Here is a 15,527-nt window from a genome sequence, read left to right on the forward strand (position 1 = left end):
ACCTGAGTGTGAAGAAGCAGCCGCAGGCTGGAATGAACTGGAGATGAGATATGGCTTAAAGCCAAAAATTCATAATATAGCACACCAGGTCCTTCCAGACCACCTCTCCAATTCACCTTCCATCCATCATTTCTACCTTTGACACCGGCTTGTGGCCTTAGGCCCATCTGGGTTCTCTGATGTAGTTGTCCGTGTAAATGGCCTCCTGTGTTTTGTCTGCTTCATTTTTAACTCAATTTTTGTTTTTATTACCTCATTTTTATCTGGATTAAATATTTAGCATTCTCCACATCATGATCAAGAAACACTTTTTCCCTTTAGAGCTTCTATGACAGCTGGGGAATGAGATTTTATACAAAGCATGAGTAGTAGTCAATTTACTACCTTGGTGCTTTTTTTCCTAAATAATCCACCCCCCTCCACCCAGCATCACTTTCCCAAGGGAACACCTCCCTTCCTGTCTTTATTGGACGCCTACTTCACCCTGCATTTCTTCACTCAACGTCCCTTCCACTTATATTTTACTTGTTAATACTCGTTTTTGCCTAGTTTGTTCAATGCTCTTTTCCCAATTAGGCCTGGCACAGTTAATTCTAATCAAATATTTATTGGTTGAATGAATTACATGGGCAAGTGAAATGATCTTTTTGCTGGCTAAGTCTCTAAGGTAAAAATTTCAGGTCATGAAATAACTAGTTAAAAGCCAGAAAAATTTAAAAAAGACAAGAATAAGGCCCTTTACTAAGCATATTTCTGAATAAGTCTCTCACTTTAAGTATAGTGGTTGCTAGTAACCCTTAGCCATTAATGGGCAGAAACAGCCAGAGACCACTGTAGAGGCCTGCCTCAAGGTGACATTGGCCTCTAGTGGATAGATCTGAGAATACAGCAGATTCAAGTAAAAGATGTCTAAGGGCATAAGCAATTACAGAAGGAAATGAGAAACCCAAAGTTTCTTTTGTTTTTCACTTCTATCGCGTCAGCGGATTTTTTCCTCCCTTTAAGAGAACAGCCTACTGTCACATTTTTACCTCAATTAAATATTTAGCATTCTGAACATCAGTGTCGAGAAACACTTATTCCCATCAGAGCTTCTGTGACAGCTGGGGAATGAGATTTTTATATGAAGCCTGAATAGGAGTCAACTTTACTACCTTGATTCCTTTTTTCCTAAAGAATCTTCTCCAGCTTCCTGGTGATCTTCTTGGGATTGAAGGCTACCAGACACTCCTGAACGACAGGTGCATTTTAAGTCACCTGCTAATCAAAGGGTAAATATTTATATGACAAGGGAACACGGTGACCCAAGAGGGGATGCATAAAAGTGAGGATAGGATGCAAATACCAGGTGTGAACATATGAACTATTTTGCCTCAGAAACAAATCAGATGGCGAGGCGCTGTGCAACATTATTTTTTTCTCCTTAGCACACAGCCTAATCATGGAATGTGCACTCTGTGTACACTCCATTCTGGGGAGGTGCTCCCAGCTGTTGGTGCTTCATTTAACAACAGTTTGTCATCACTTCTGAATGCCCAGGGTTTTGTTGTTGTTCCGGTTGTTAAGATTTTATTTATTTACTTGAAAGAGAGAAAGATCACGAGCAGCAGTGGGAGGGGTAGAGGAAGAAGCAGACTCCCTGTTGATCAGGGAGCCGGAATGAGGCTCCAACCCACGACCCTGGGATCAGGACGCCAGCAAAGGCAGACACTTCACTGACTGAGCCCCCCAAGTACTGAGTCTCCAGGTTTTAAGAATAATACAGCACACTCACTTTACTCGTATCATGACATCTTTAAATACTTCTTCTCTATTACCTGCATACAGGCTGTTGCTTAGGAAAGAAAAATCTCTGGAACCAAAATAACAGCATCAGTAGAAAGTGAGCTCAGAGAGGGAAGGGGGTGGTCCAGTGGGTGGTCCCTCTCCAGGCGGAGGGTCAGGGGACACCGTGAAAGCAGCTGCACTCCCTCTCTATGTGTATTCTCTGGACTGAGCCTGAGAGGGAGGGAGGCTGAATTCTTTGATAAGACACATCCTCATTTAAACACACAAATAAATCCATGTTCCCCAGTAAAGCCGGTGATCTGGGATATTAGCCCCTTGATTCTCCTCCAGCAGGTACGTTTTTGTTGTTGTTGTTGTTTTGTTTTGTTTTTTTAAAGCACTGAGAACCACATAGCCAATCATGGTTACAATAGCTGTTCTTGGATCAGTTCTGTATGGGAAAGGTACTTCTGAGCACTTGACTAAAGCGCCGTTTCCCCCAAACACCTGGAATTCATACACATGTGTCAGACAGATTGCAAGGACGCTCGCGGTTCAGTTAAGTGGAATTGTACCAGCCGGCATCAATGAGTCTGCGGAAAGAGAAGCCATAATGCTTACCTTTAAAAAGCCTATTCCGGGGCACCTGGGTGGCTCAGTGGGTTAAAGCCTCTGCCTGCAGCTCAGGTCATGATCTCAGGGTCCTGGGATCGAGCCCCACATCCGGCTCTCTGCTTAGCAGGGAACCTGCTTCCCTTCCTCTCTCTCTGCCTGCCTCTCTGCCTACTTGTGATCTCTGTCTGTCAAATAAATAAAATTTAAAAAGCCTGTTCCGTCATACACTATCCCTCCCTTTCATCTTCTTAATTTTTGCCAGCATGCCATGCCAGGAACTCTTTCTGCCACCCTCTCCTAAGAGTGGAGGCCTGTTATCAAAGGGAGATCCATGCGGAGCCACACAACTAGAGGACAGGTCAGAGACACGCCCTTCCAGGGAACCTTCTAGAAGAAGCATAGACTTGGCTTAAGCGAGGGCCTCCCCCCAGACCCCTGGACCCTTCCGCGACACCTACCATTTCCTTAAACGCACTTTCCAGAGCCCCGATGACCAGGCACTCGTGCGGGATCTTCTTCTCCGTGAAGAAACGCGTGGGCGGGGTGCTGGGGGAGCCAGGCGCCCCCACGCCTCCGCGGAGCGAGGCCGCGCGGGTCAGAGTCCGGCTGTGCGCGGGCGTGTTCTCTGGCTCCTCGCCCAGGCAGGTGGGCGGCAGGACAGCAGAGTTCTTGAGAATCTCCACGATGTCCTGCAGCTGCTCCGTGACATGGTGCTGCAGCAGGCGGGAGGCCACCACCGCGGCCCCGGACCCTGCGTGACCGTCAAACAGCGACCAGTAGTGGCAGGAAACGCCTTCTGATTCCTGGGGGAGGGAGGCGACAGGGAGTGAGAACCTCGTTGGTCAGGGCCCCAGGGTCACACTGATGCAGTGAGGAGGGCGCTTAGCGCATCCACTTCTGATCTGTCTTTGGTTGGCAAACAGTGGGGGTCAAAACCCGGCAAAAAGGCTCAGGGATTTGTCACTGCTGTGATCACCATCCAGAGGATGGAGCGGTCCTTGCTTCTCCGCCTGCAGGAGGAGCCCAAATTACCAAGCAAGCTCAGCAGCTACTTTGTGGCAAGATCCACCTTGATTTGATGTTTTTGTTTGTTTGTTTGTTTTTAAGATTTTATTTATTTATTTGACAGAGATAACAAGTAGGCAGAGAGGTAGGCAGAGAGAGAGAGAGAAAGAGGAGGAAGCAGGCTCCCTGCTGAGCAGAGAGCCCAATGCAGGGCTCCATCCCAGGACCCTGGGATCATGACCTGAACTGAAGGCAGAGGCTTTAACCTACTGAGCCACCCAGGTGCCCCGATGTACGGATGTTTGATGTCAAACTCCAAGACAGTAGGCAAGTCTTTAGGAGTCCAGCTTTAACCCCTAAGTCCTCATTGCCCTGTGCAACCCAAGAGCAGGCTTGGCCTGGAGTCTTTGGAGGAAGTCAAGCTCTTTTTTGCAGATTCTTCAAGAGGAAATCAGTAGACCCATTTTTCCCCCTGTAGAGCCTTTTCACTCTCAGATACCTGCCCCATCCTCTTTGATCTACATCCTATATTTTTAGAACATGTTCTCCCCTTAGACACCCAGTCTAAGATGCAGCCAATTCTAATCTCCTTCTCTTATTTCCTGCCTCCCTCAGTTTCCCAGTTGGTACCCAACATCTTTGTTTCTTCCTTTTCCTATCCTAAAGCTACACATTCCCACGTTCCTCACTTACCATGGATTTCGTCTTGGAGTTATTTCTAGACTATTTCAAATGAATGTATTTAAAAACCATGTCTGAATTACACATGCCTAAGATCTTAGCTATAGGGAAAAAAGGCTTAAATGCATTAATTACTTTACTAAATAAGTAAGATGCATTGGTAATTAAACAGGTAGGGTGTATATAACATCTACTTCTAACTACTAGCATATACACCCCCACAGCAATAAATATCAAATCCTTTTCTAGCTAAAGCTATTAAATAAAGTTCTTTTGGTCTATCTTAGAATGATGCTGGAAGATACCATATAGTTATGGTGACATATGCCACTGCTCCATTTGTGCCTTTTAAATTTCACTTTTAATTCTGTGCCACGTGCTGAGAAAAAAAATTGATTTTTAGTCAACAAATACTGTGCATTCCCTACGTGACAGGTGCAAAGTGGACAGGGGATTAAAAAAAAGCTTGCTAGGGGGCGCCTGGGTGGCTCAGTGAATTAAGCCTCTGCCTTCAAGATCTTCGGCTCAGGTCATGGTCTCAGGGTCCTGGGATTGAGCCCCGCATCAGGCTCTCTGCTCAGCAGGGAGCCTGCTTTCCTTCCTCTCTCTCTCTCTGCCTGCCTCTCTGCCTACTTGTGATCTCTGTCTGTCAAATAAATAAATAAAATCTTAAAACAACAACAACAACAAAAAAAAACCTTACTAGAAGCCATACCAGATATGGTCTGATCTTAATAATTCAGTGGGGAAAACACATACTGATCAAAATAATCACACAAACATAAGATCAAAATTCTAGTGAGGGCTACAAGGAGAGGTTCTTGGTGCCTCCAAGAGGCCAGCTTGCAGAGGGGGACTTGGAGGAGGTTTCCCAGGGACATGCAGGCTAGCCTAAGAGCTGTTTAGAAATTCACAAGACAATGATGGGGAACGAGAGACCACCAGGCAATAGAAACAGTAGGTGCCAAGGCCCTGTGGTAGGAAGGTGCATGATGCGTGAGAGGAGATGAAACCATACCATGTGACTGAATCGAGGAATGAAACAAGAAAGGCATGGGTGAGAAATGAGGCTGTAGAGGGACGTGGCATCCAGACCACTCAGTCCTCCCAGGTCACATGCAGGATCTTGGCTTTAGACTAAGAATAACAAAGACCCATTGGCTGAGGTGGGTGGGAGGGTAACAAACTTAATTTATGTTTTTAAACGATCATTCAGGCTACGCCATGAGGATTAGGAAAGAGTGAAAGTGAGGATGCCAGCAAGGAGGTGAATAACACCCTAAAAAGACATTCAAATTCAGGCAGTAACAAACACTTATGAATGAGTAAAAGCACTTGAACTCAGAGGACAGTAGAAAGAACAAGGACTTCAGAATTAGAAGATGGGAGTTCTAATGGCATCGTCAATACCAATCAGTGGGCATGGGAGGCAGACCAAAGTGAGGAAGGCAATACAGGCGTTTGACCCTGGCTGGGTCACTCCAGAGCCGGACATCCCTGGTGCTCAACTGCACCATGTCTGCTAGTACGTAAGCAGCTCAACTGCACCATGTCTGCCTAGTACGTAAGCAGCAGGCATTAGCTCGGCTCACAGGGAGTGGGTATTTAGCAAGGGTGAATGGTGATTTATGCCTGCAGAGTAGATAAGTAGTCTCCCTTGTGTGTGACTGCTATCACTGCCATTACAGTATGGTTTCACCTCAGTCACTTTCTGAGCTTTAGTTCTTCACCAACATGAGAAGCTACTGTAGAAGAGTCCAGTGCTTCTGCTGAACTCCGAAAGTTCAATAATCAAGAAGTATTGATCCATGTCATGGGGGTGGTGGGGGAAGAAGCTAGGCTCTGAAGATGGGACAAGAAGAACTGGGAGGGAATGAGAGCTGATTGAGCAGCCGGTTGAGGAAAATACCCCGAGGCTTGGGCTGTGTGGCTGACTGTGGTACTTGCTTATCTAGTATCCACTCTTGGGTGGAACTTCCAGGAAAGCTATTCTTTTCCTGATAAAAGGAAAGCTCAAGTGGCCTGGCCTTTGCCCATTACCCGTCTCCTTTTCCTTCCTGCCTGGGTCACAGAAGCAACACCTGGAGGTAGAGTAACCCTCTTGCAAAACCGGCCAAAACCTGCTGTTGGAGGTAGTGGGACAGGAGATCTGAAGGAGCCAGGGTCCTTGGTGTCTTGCTTGGGATGCCACACGGGCCCTCAACAGTCTGCCTCCTGGGCTCCCTGTCTGCGGGCTTCATGACCTTTTGATAAGCCGCTGCTGCCAGCTTCTGTAACAAGAGCTGGGGACAAGGAGAGGAAAGGAGGTGCGTGTTTATCTAGTATTCTGGGACCCGGGGCATGCAGGGCGGGAAGGAGGAGTGTGAGATAAGGAATGCAAGAGCGCACAAAAGAAGAATGAAAATAGGTAGAAGTGGCTATCAACCAGGAATAAAACTGAAAAAGTTCTTATTGTAGGGCATCTGTGGATAGAATTCAGTGAATCTATATTTTCACCAACCTCTGAAATTTAGCATTTCCTCTTTTTATGAATGCGAGGCAATGAGGCATCACGGGATTAGCAATTCCTATGACCTGGTCACCAAGAGAAACAGTGACTGTCACTCTACACAGCCTGAATTATTGTTTATGCTCATTATTACTTCACAAGGGTCGGAGTTATTACACTCACCACGAGCCCTTGTTACTTGCTGCATTAGTAAAGTACATATTGCCTGCCATATTACACTCTCACAACTGGGAAAAGCGGCAAAAGAAAGGGATTTTTTGCTTATCACATCTAATTCTCCAAAAGTCCCAAGGCTGCCTGAGTAAAAACTGCCCACACAGTCCTTCTGCACCCCATTTAAATGAAAACCCAGCAAACACTGTTAAGGAAGCTGTAGGCAGGGCCAGTGAGGGACGAAATAGGACCAGCTGTGTCCATGACTCAGATTCTGTTACACCTAAAGTATCATGTTTCTAGAATCATGATTTGATTCAAAGAAGATCAAACCCCATGAAATAACAAGGCACAAGGCAAGGCAATGCTACTATATTTTTTAAAAAGCAACTCTGACATTTTTCTGATGAGTAATCCAACCATTTCCTTCAACAAGGCAAAGCATTCTGAAGGCACTGCAGCAACAACCGGCTGTTGAACTATCTGGGCAATTTTTAAGCAGTCAAGAGAAAAACCGGACTGGGGGACTTCTGAAGCAGGGAGGAGAAGGGCAGCACCCTGCTTCGGAAAACACCTTAGCACAGCAGGGCTAGAAATGCTGGCATAGCCTAACCTTTAAAATGCAATTAGTAGTTTTCACAGTGAAAACTTGTAAGACATAGTTTTTCGACAAAGAAAGTTTGTTTCTAACTAGAGACTGAATAAATCCAGCACTGCTGGATACACGGTTCACTCCCAGCCCAATTCAGTCAGCTTCTCTGAAGGTGGAGCCCTACCACTGATCATTTATTTAAGCTCCCCAGGGGATTCTGAAGTGCTCCCCAAATTGAGAACCCCCATACTAACAGAAGGGGGTTCAAGCCGTTCCAGAACCAAGCAGTTCCGGAGACCCTCATCCTAGTCTCAAATCTGCCATTCTGTGTGACCTTGGAGGAGTCACTCACAACGCCCTGAACTGACCAGAACAGCAGGGTCCAAACTGTGTTTCGTGCTTCCAAACTGTACCACTTAGGAAAGAGGAAGTGGGCGTTTAAAGGATAAGTCCCGCTGACGGTTATTTCAACCAGAGCAGCACAGATGCATCGGTTACAAACATCAGGGGTTTGCCGAAGACTTTGGACATAAGGAATCAACTGCTGAGGACAATTTTTGAAAGCTTTTGAACTAGGTAAAACCAAATTCATCAAGAGACTTCAAAATCTTCAGTGTCCTTCTGTGGCACAGAACTTCAAGTGAGAGATCAATTATTTGGGAAACTACAGCCACCAGGTGAGCCCTCTCCCACATGCTCTAGATGCCAACTTAGCTCTTAATGCCTAAGAGACCATCAGGTCACAGAAACATCGAGTTATGCGGCCACAGCACCCTTCCTGTCATGTAATAAACCTTACACAGCAGGCAGTATTCTAAATGCTTTATCAATATTAGCACATCTAATCCTACCACAACCCATCCTGGGAGTAGCCACCCTATGATGTGTGGTAATTATTCCCAATTTATAGAGGTGGAAAAGGAGGGACAGAGAGTCTCACTGTTCAAGATCACCACCTAGTAAGGGATGCAGCTGGGAGTAGGCTCCACGCTCTGAGCCATCAGCCCCTTGCCTCGCTGAATACCCTCACACACACTCCGCCTGCTCCTGGAGGGAATGCTTGCTCTCCTGTACACATGCCTCTTGGATCTGCTTCTCCTTTCTGTATCCCGAGTTATAACCAGAGTGATTTTTTCCCTAAAACCCCGAATCTGACCGTATTTCTTTGGCCAGCCTAACCTCCTCCTTCACAGGCTGGCTCCAGGCTTTGAGCCAGTTTGCAGTCTCTGATGTAGTCTCTGATGGTCTCCCCACATTCTGTCACTCCAAATCTCACCAACCAAACTATGGCACTTGTAGCTCGTCGCAAACCACCCCCATCCTTTGCCAGAGTACCCCCCCAAGTACCCCCCCCCACCGCCCCCACCTATCTCTTAGTACACATCTTAAATTTTACCTCCTTCTGGGAGCTCCCACTGCATCCTGAGCCCACCCTTACAGCAGCACTCATCAAATTGTGCATGTCTATCTGGTCACCTGCTTGGGCGATGATCGACTGAAAGACTATTCTGGAAAAAGGGAGCAACTAACAGGCAGTGCAGGTGTTAAGGGGACTTTATATGGCCTATGTGGACAGTGGCCTCATTAAGACCAGCCTTGAGGGCTAAGTAAGGCTGGAGGGAGATTCTGGGGTCAAGGCAGACCAAGGAGCTTCAATGTGAAATGCCTCTATGTGGAAGAACAAGGTGGCAGCAGGATTAAGGGGTGCCAATCCCATGGCATTCTGTGATATGCTGCAAGAAAGAAGCACTAGGAAAAAAAAAAAAAAAAAAAAGAAAGAAGCACTAGATTTTAGGAAGCTCACAGAGAACTGTCCTGAGGCAAAGATGGCCTAGGTCGGGATTGATGGGCCTAGAGAGGAGACTAAAGGATCCACAAGACACTTCAAAGAGCAGTATAAGGCTGGAATGGGCTGCAAGGTGTTTGAAATGGAACCAGGATCATAACAAAGAATTCAAATCTACTTTTGAAAGTGGCATGATCAAACAGGACGCGCCATGCATTTATTTTGAAAAAGATACAAGGACCCCCTTCTCCCTCACCCCCTTCTCTATTCAAAACAATGCCATCAAATGTCATCAGGTAGGAATGTATGGTTGGATGTATAAAGTCTGATCCGAGAACCTTGAGGAAAGAACAATTCCTAAACGTCACACCTACGTCAAGGGCCCTGATCAATGTCAGGGGTGAATCTGCAAGAGAGGTCTGAAAGATCACAAGTAGTATGAACACGATGCTTTCAAGTGTCTCAAATGTTCAATTTAATTGCAAACACGCATCTATTTCATCATTGCATAGACTAGAACCTTCAGTGACTCCCTACTGGGTCTCCTACATGCTCACATGGCTTATGGGTCCTACATGATCTAGTTGCTACTCCTTCCCCAGGGCCCTTTCTTGCTCTTTGTCAGTGGTCCTGATCGAGACAGCCTAGATGTAGGGCCCTGGGAATCTCACAGGTGCTCCAAGGAAACCAAGGGGACAAGATGCTGCCTTCTCTTCCTGTACCTGACTTTGCTGAGTCTTATGGGCCTATAAGACCAGTTTAAACCACACACATTTTTCCCTTCTAAGCTATGGAGACCTTTTTTTCCCCAAGGAAGATTACAAAAAAAGCAAAACATGCACCATATCTATCTCTCTGGAGCATATGCTGAAAACCACACCCTTTCTTCAGCTCCCGTACACTGCTGGAATGCACATACAATCCAGCATTGCTATATCCTTTGAAACACTGGCTAAAAGGCTAGGCATGCATGTGGGAAGAGGGAGAGCTGTGTTCACCACCTGCTTGGGTCAAGCAAAGGCCCCAAAGAGGGAAGTGAAGGCTAGGGCTCCTTTCAACATCCTCTGCCTACCCACCACACACACCCACCTCCCACCTGTCACACCATTAGTCACTTTAGAGGGCATACCTCCTCAGTTTGGTATTAGCTCAGGGAACACCACTCTGAGTTTATATGGTAAATACACAGGGTTTCATGTTTTACATATTCTAACAGTACAAGGCTAACTTCATCACCGGTGACAATATACCAACAAACACACCAGTGATTTTAAAAGTTGGGTCATTTACGTAATGCACTTTCAGATGAGTTAATACAAATCCTATCTGTTGTGATACGTCTTAGCACAGAAAGAGCACAGGCTTTAAACCAAGACCACCCTGGGTTTGGGAATTTACTACTCTGTGATCTTGGGCACATTTCTTAACTCCTCTCACCTGTTTCCTTATTTAAAGAACAAGATGAAACTAGGACACAGACAGTAAGGATTCATTCATTTAATGCGTGTCTCAGAATCTCTTATGTGCCAGGCTTATGCTGGGCACTGGGGAGGTAGGAGAGAGGAAGAAAAAACCATGTTCCCAAACTCCTGAGGCTAACAGTCTAAAACGTGAATAGGTAACTACAAGTGTGCTAGACAGGGGGAGCGTGGGGTGCCAGAGGAGTGGATAATATGTATTAAATGTTCAGACAATCGTGGGTTACAGGAGGAGGAAAGAGTAGGACCATAAAGAGAGAACACGAGGAAGTGATTTACAGCGATGGGAATGTTGTATCCTGATTGATGATGATTATATGAATCTACATGTATGTTGAAAACATAAAACTGCACACCAAAAGGTTAATTGTACATATACTTTAAAAAAAATATTTCTTAAATGTATTTGACAGACAGAGATCACAAGCAGGCAGAGAGAGAGAGGAAAGAAAGCAGGCTCCCCGCTGAGCAGAGAGCCTGCGAGGCTCAATCCCAGAACCCCAGGACCACAACCGCAGCCGAAGGCAGAAGTGTCCAGCATCTAAAAGAACAGCAACAACAACAACAAAAACAAAACCTTACAACAGTAATTACTTATACTCACTATTAAATGGCCTGGGGAACAACGAGCAGGCAGGGTACAGTAAGAGCTCCCGTAACCAGGGCGACCAAGCCACACTTTAGCTCCTTACTTTCGACTCTGCCAGATGGGTGCTCATGTCCCTCCACCATATAGCTTTTCTTTTATAGAATTTTATTTATTTACTTGACACACACACACAGAGTGAGAGGGAATACTAGCAGGGGGAGTGGGAGAGGGAGAAGCAGGCCTCCCGCTGAGCAGGACGCTTAATGACTGAGCCACCCAGATGCCCCTGTACAGCTACTGTTGTTTCTTTTCTTAAATTACTTCCCCTCTGAGAAGTCTGAATTCTAAGGATGCCTGATGATTACCTACCATGTTTAATCCCCCCCACACCACCATAAAATGGGCATCATTATCTCATTTCACCAGGGATTTAACCAGGGCACCATTAACTGACTCCTGTGATGGGGTGATGCCAGGATTTGAACCCAGTCCTTCAGATTCCAAGTTAGGGAGGGGATCTTTCCAATTTCCCAGTACATACAACTTTGTGTCATTATCTCCCTGGCTTCTGTCCCTCTGTAGCCTTTACTACTTCAGCACCATTTTTCCCTTGCTGCTTACACATCCTGGGCCACTGGCTGATTACCAAAACGTCGGACAGTAGCCCTGCATTCATCTCTGGTAGTATCAGAAAACATCGCTGGGGCACCAACCCCAGATGCAAAGTTCTACACCTGAAAAGTCAACCCTCTCAAATTTAGAGTAACATGCTCTCGACATAATGAATTTCAAAATTAGTATTATGTTTTAACAAGTGTTTACCTTGTTTTTGCTCCCGATGAACAGGAGTTAAACAGGTACTCCACTTTAAGAAAAGCAGTATCAGACCTTTTCCTGACTGATCACGCACATTTGGCAGCCATCACTTAATGTCTTACAAAAAAGCAGCTCTGCAGCAGTTTGCTTATTGCATTCTGATTTACTGCCCCCCTCCAAAAAAAAAAAAAAGTCTTGTATGTAACTGAGAACACACACACACACACACACACTCCCCCACCCCTTTTCAGAAGGTGACAAACTGGGAGCTACAAGTACTCCCTCTCTCTTTCAGGATTTCTCTGAAGCAGGCGTGACATTACATCCCTCTTTTTCAGAAGTTGTAGAAACTGACTTTTTTTTTTTTTTTAAAGATTATTTATTTATTTATTTGACAAAGAGAGATCACACGTAGGCAGAGAGGCAGGCAGATGATTTTTATCATCTGCCAGGCATTGTTCTAAATATTTTTCCCACAGTAACTGGTCTGTCTTACTAAGAGCAAAGACTTCATGTTCCCATTAGCTAATATCTCAAGGCAGAATTCATCATTAACAATAACAAGTATTTTTTTTTTTAAAGATTTTATTTATTTATTTATTTGATAGAGAGAGATCGCAAGTAGGCAGAGAGTCAGGCAGAGGCAGAGGGAGAAGCGGGCTCCCCACTGAGCAGAGAGCCCAATGTGGGACTCGATCCCAGGACCCTGAGATCATGACCTGAGCCGAAGGCAGCGGCTTAACCCACTGAGCCACCAGGCGCCCTAGAAACTGACTTTTAAAAATATTTGCTTATTCCCTTTCACTCATTTTCACAATCATCTATAATGCCAGAACTTAAGATTAATGAGTTTGGGCTGGGAAGGGCCCCTTGGGCCTTTCAACAAACTAAGCCTGCTCCCAACAGAAACGTACGCAGGGAACGGGCTAGTGACAAAATTTCGGACGCAAGCGGCTCGCATCCATTCAGCTTCCGGGGCACTGAGAGCACAGCGAATCCAGGGGGTCAGAAATCAGTAGCCTAAACTGCAGTTCTGTCAAAAAAGGAGCCACAGGATGTGCACCTCAACTCCGGGGAACCCACAGGCTCAAGAGCCTTGGTGAGGCCCCCTGGGGGGTGGGGGGGGGTCGGCTAGGAAGCCACTCCTGTGGTGTGCGGACAAAGAAAGGGGGAGATGCTAGACAAAACCTCAGACATTTCCTGTGGAGCCTGACAGAAGTGCTGAGAGGTGAGGCAGGAAACAAAGAAAACCAAGGAATGAGGCTTGACACATTTTTTCTGGGGTCACGAGGCCAGGGCGCCTGGTTCTCTCTGGCTCTGGAGCTCTCCCAGGGTGCCAGCCCCGCTCCCGCGCCCCACCCGCCGCCAGAGAGTGCGCAGCTGAGGGGGACTTATAAGCCACCCGCCAGTGCTTCGCGGCAACATGATCAAGTCTTTCAGTTTTTTCTCCTCAAGCCGGAGAAGAAATGAAGCTTTGCTGTTTTCCTCACAGAAACTGATACCGGCGCCCTCCCGTGGTGTGAAGTCCGCCGGCTCGGCGGCGGGCCTGACGCTCACGCGGCCCTGTCCGTGTGTGCCCAGCCCCGCTGAGCGGGCCCCTGCCACCTGTTAACTACGTTTTTAACTAAATCGTCCCTCCCAACGTGGGTAACAGGTTTGCTTTTGTTTTTGTTTTTTTAAATCCCTGCATAGAAACTGCTGGTAGAAAACACGGTGGCTCAGGGGGTTAAAGCCTCTGCCTTCGGCTCAGGTCATGATCCCAGGGTCCTGGGATTGAGCCCCGCATCGGGCTCTCTGCTCCGCAGGGAGCCTCCTTCCTCCTCTCTCTCTGCCTGCCTCTCTGCCTACTTGTGATCTCTGTCTGTTAAGTAAATAAATAAAATCTTAAAAAAAAAAAAAAAAGAAAACATGAGCAAATGAGAACATGTCACAGCTAGCACATCTTACTCCAAGTACTGACAATCTAGTCATATCTGACAACAATAATCGTTCTAATCCAAAGTCTCTGAAATGCTCAAAGAGACCGCTGAAATATGGAATTATACTTGTTATTGTTGGGCGCCTGGGTGGCTCAGTGGGTTAAGCGGCTGCCTTCGGCTCAGGTCATGATCTCAGGGTCCTGGGATCGAGTCCCACATTGGGCTCTCTGCTCAGTGGGGAGCCTGCTTCCTCCTCTCTCTCTTTCTCTGCCTGCCTCTCTGCCTACTTGCGATCTCTCTCTGTCAAATAAATAAATAAATAAAATCTTAAAAAAAAAAATACTTGTTATTGTTAATGATGAATTCTGCCTTGAGATATTAGCTAATGGGAACATGAAGTCTTTGCTCTTAGTAAGACAGACCAGTTACTGTGGGAAAAATATTTAGAACAATGCCTGGCAGATGATAAAAATCATATGACTGTTAGCGGTTATTTTAAAACGTTGACTTTTCATCTTTACTGCCTTTATTTTTTAAATATTAATACATTTTTATAATTACTCCATGTACATTACATGATATGTACCAGTATAGTTATATAGCATTAAATGAGCAAGTATGTTGGGGGTACATACTCATACACATGGTATGGAGATTGCTACTCTAGAAATAGTTTTCTATGGAAATAAGGGGTTCTCCTCTCAGCTATCTACCCTGAAGATACAAGTAACTCAGCTCATTTGACACTCATCTTCCCTTCCCTACACTGTATGGCTCTGGAATTTAGAAATAGACAGAGGGGCCATATCAATAACATGAAAATAACATGAATAACATGAAAATCAGTAACATGAAAAGAGTACCACAAAGAGTTCCACTGGAAGTGGAAATCCCACTTTGAGTTAAATCCCATGGTTGTTTTTGCAGGATTCATATGAGCACAGGATGTTTTTGCCTGCCTCCCTTCTCACTGCCAAAGAAAAAGAATTACTATTTCCCATTGGGCAATCAGAAAATTGTCATACTCTGCTGATTTCCCACTCTCAGCTACTATATGGCTTGACTGCCATAGTTTCTGGCCAGTTTTCAAGGCATCACAATGAAGATGTCAGAATCTAGAGGATGTGTTTTAGGCGTTTTATCCACAGGGCTTGGTTGAACTCTCCAATTCTGATCCTCAGGGTGACACAGCAAAGGGAGAAGGTAAGCCAATGACCAAGCAGAAGCAGGAAATTTGAGTAACTTCATGCAAGCCATCCCTAGGGCCCACCCTCTATTGCTGTGCACTTGGCATCATGTCCTTGTAGCATACTCTGTTTTTTACCATACCTCTTTTTGTCTGAATTATTAAGATGTTTTGTTCCCCAGCAGAAAAGAATGCTTAATTTCATAGACTTAAAAATGAAGACCACTTCCTCAGGTTCTGACGATATGAAATGCAGATTTCTTTGTTTCAGTCCTTCCACTTTATGAAACAGTAAGATGTAGGACACATCTAGTAGTTTGGTTTTTGTTATTAAATGGCAATTTAGTCTCTTTGTTAAATTTTTATTTTTAAAAACTTTTTAATTAAAGAATTTATTCATGTATAATTAACATACAGTGTTATATTCATTT

General features: G+C 45.4%; 1 protein-coding gene across 2 annotated transcripts in view; it reads right to left on the reverse strand.

Moving 5' to 3' along the window:
• The window catches only part of PPM1H (protein phosphatase, Mg2+/Mn2+ dependent 1H), a 257,949-nt gene that overhangs the window by 130,683 nt on the left and 111,739 nt on the right, over positions 1 to 15,527 (reverse strand). For both annotated transcript variants that reach the window (XM_082742521.1, XM_082742520.1), the window contains exon 3: positions 2,841 to 3,185. In XM_082742521.1, the coding sequence (XP_082598647.1) occupies positions 2,841 to 3,185 (345 nt within the window). The remainder of the gene's footprint in view (positions 1 to 2,840; positions 3,186 to 15,527) is intronic.

This window comes from Mustela nivalis, assembly GCF_964662115.1.
Source record: "Mustela nivalis genome assembly, chromosome: 7".
NCBI lineage: Eukaryota > Metazoa > Chordata > Mammalia > Carnivora > Mustelidae > Mustela > Mustela nivalis.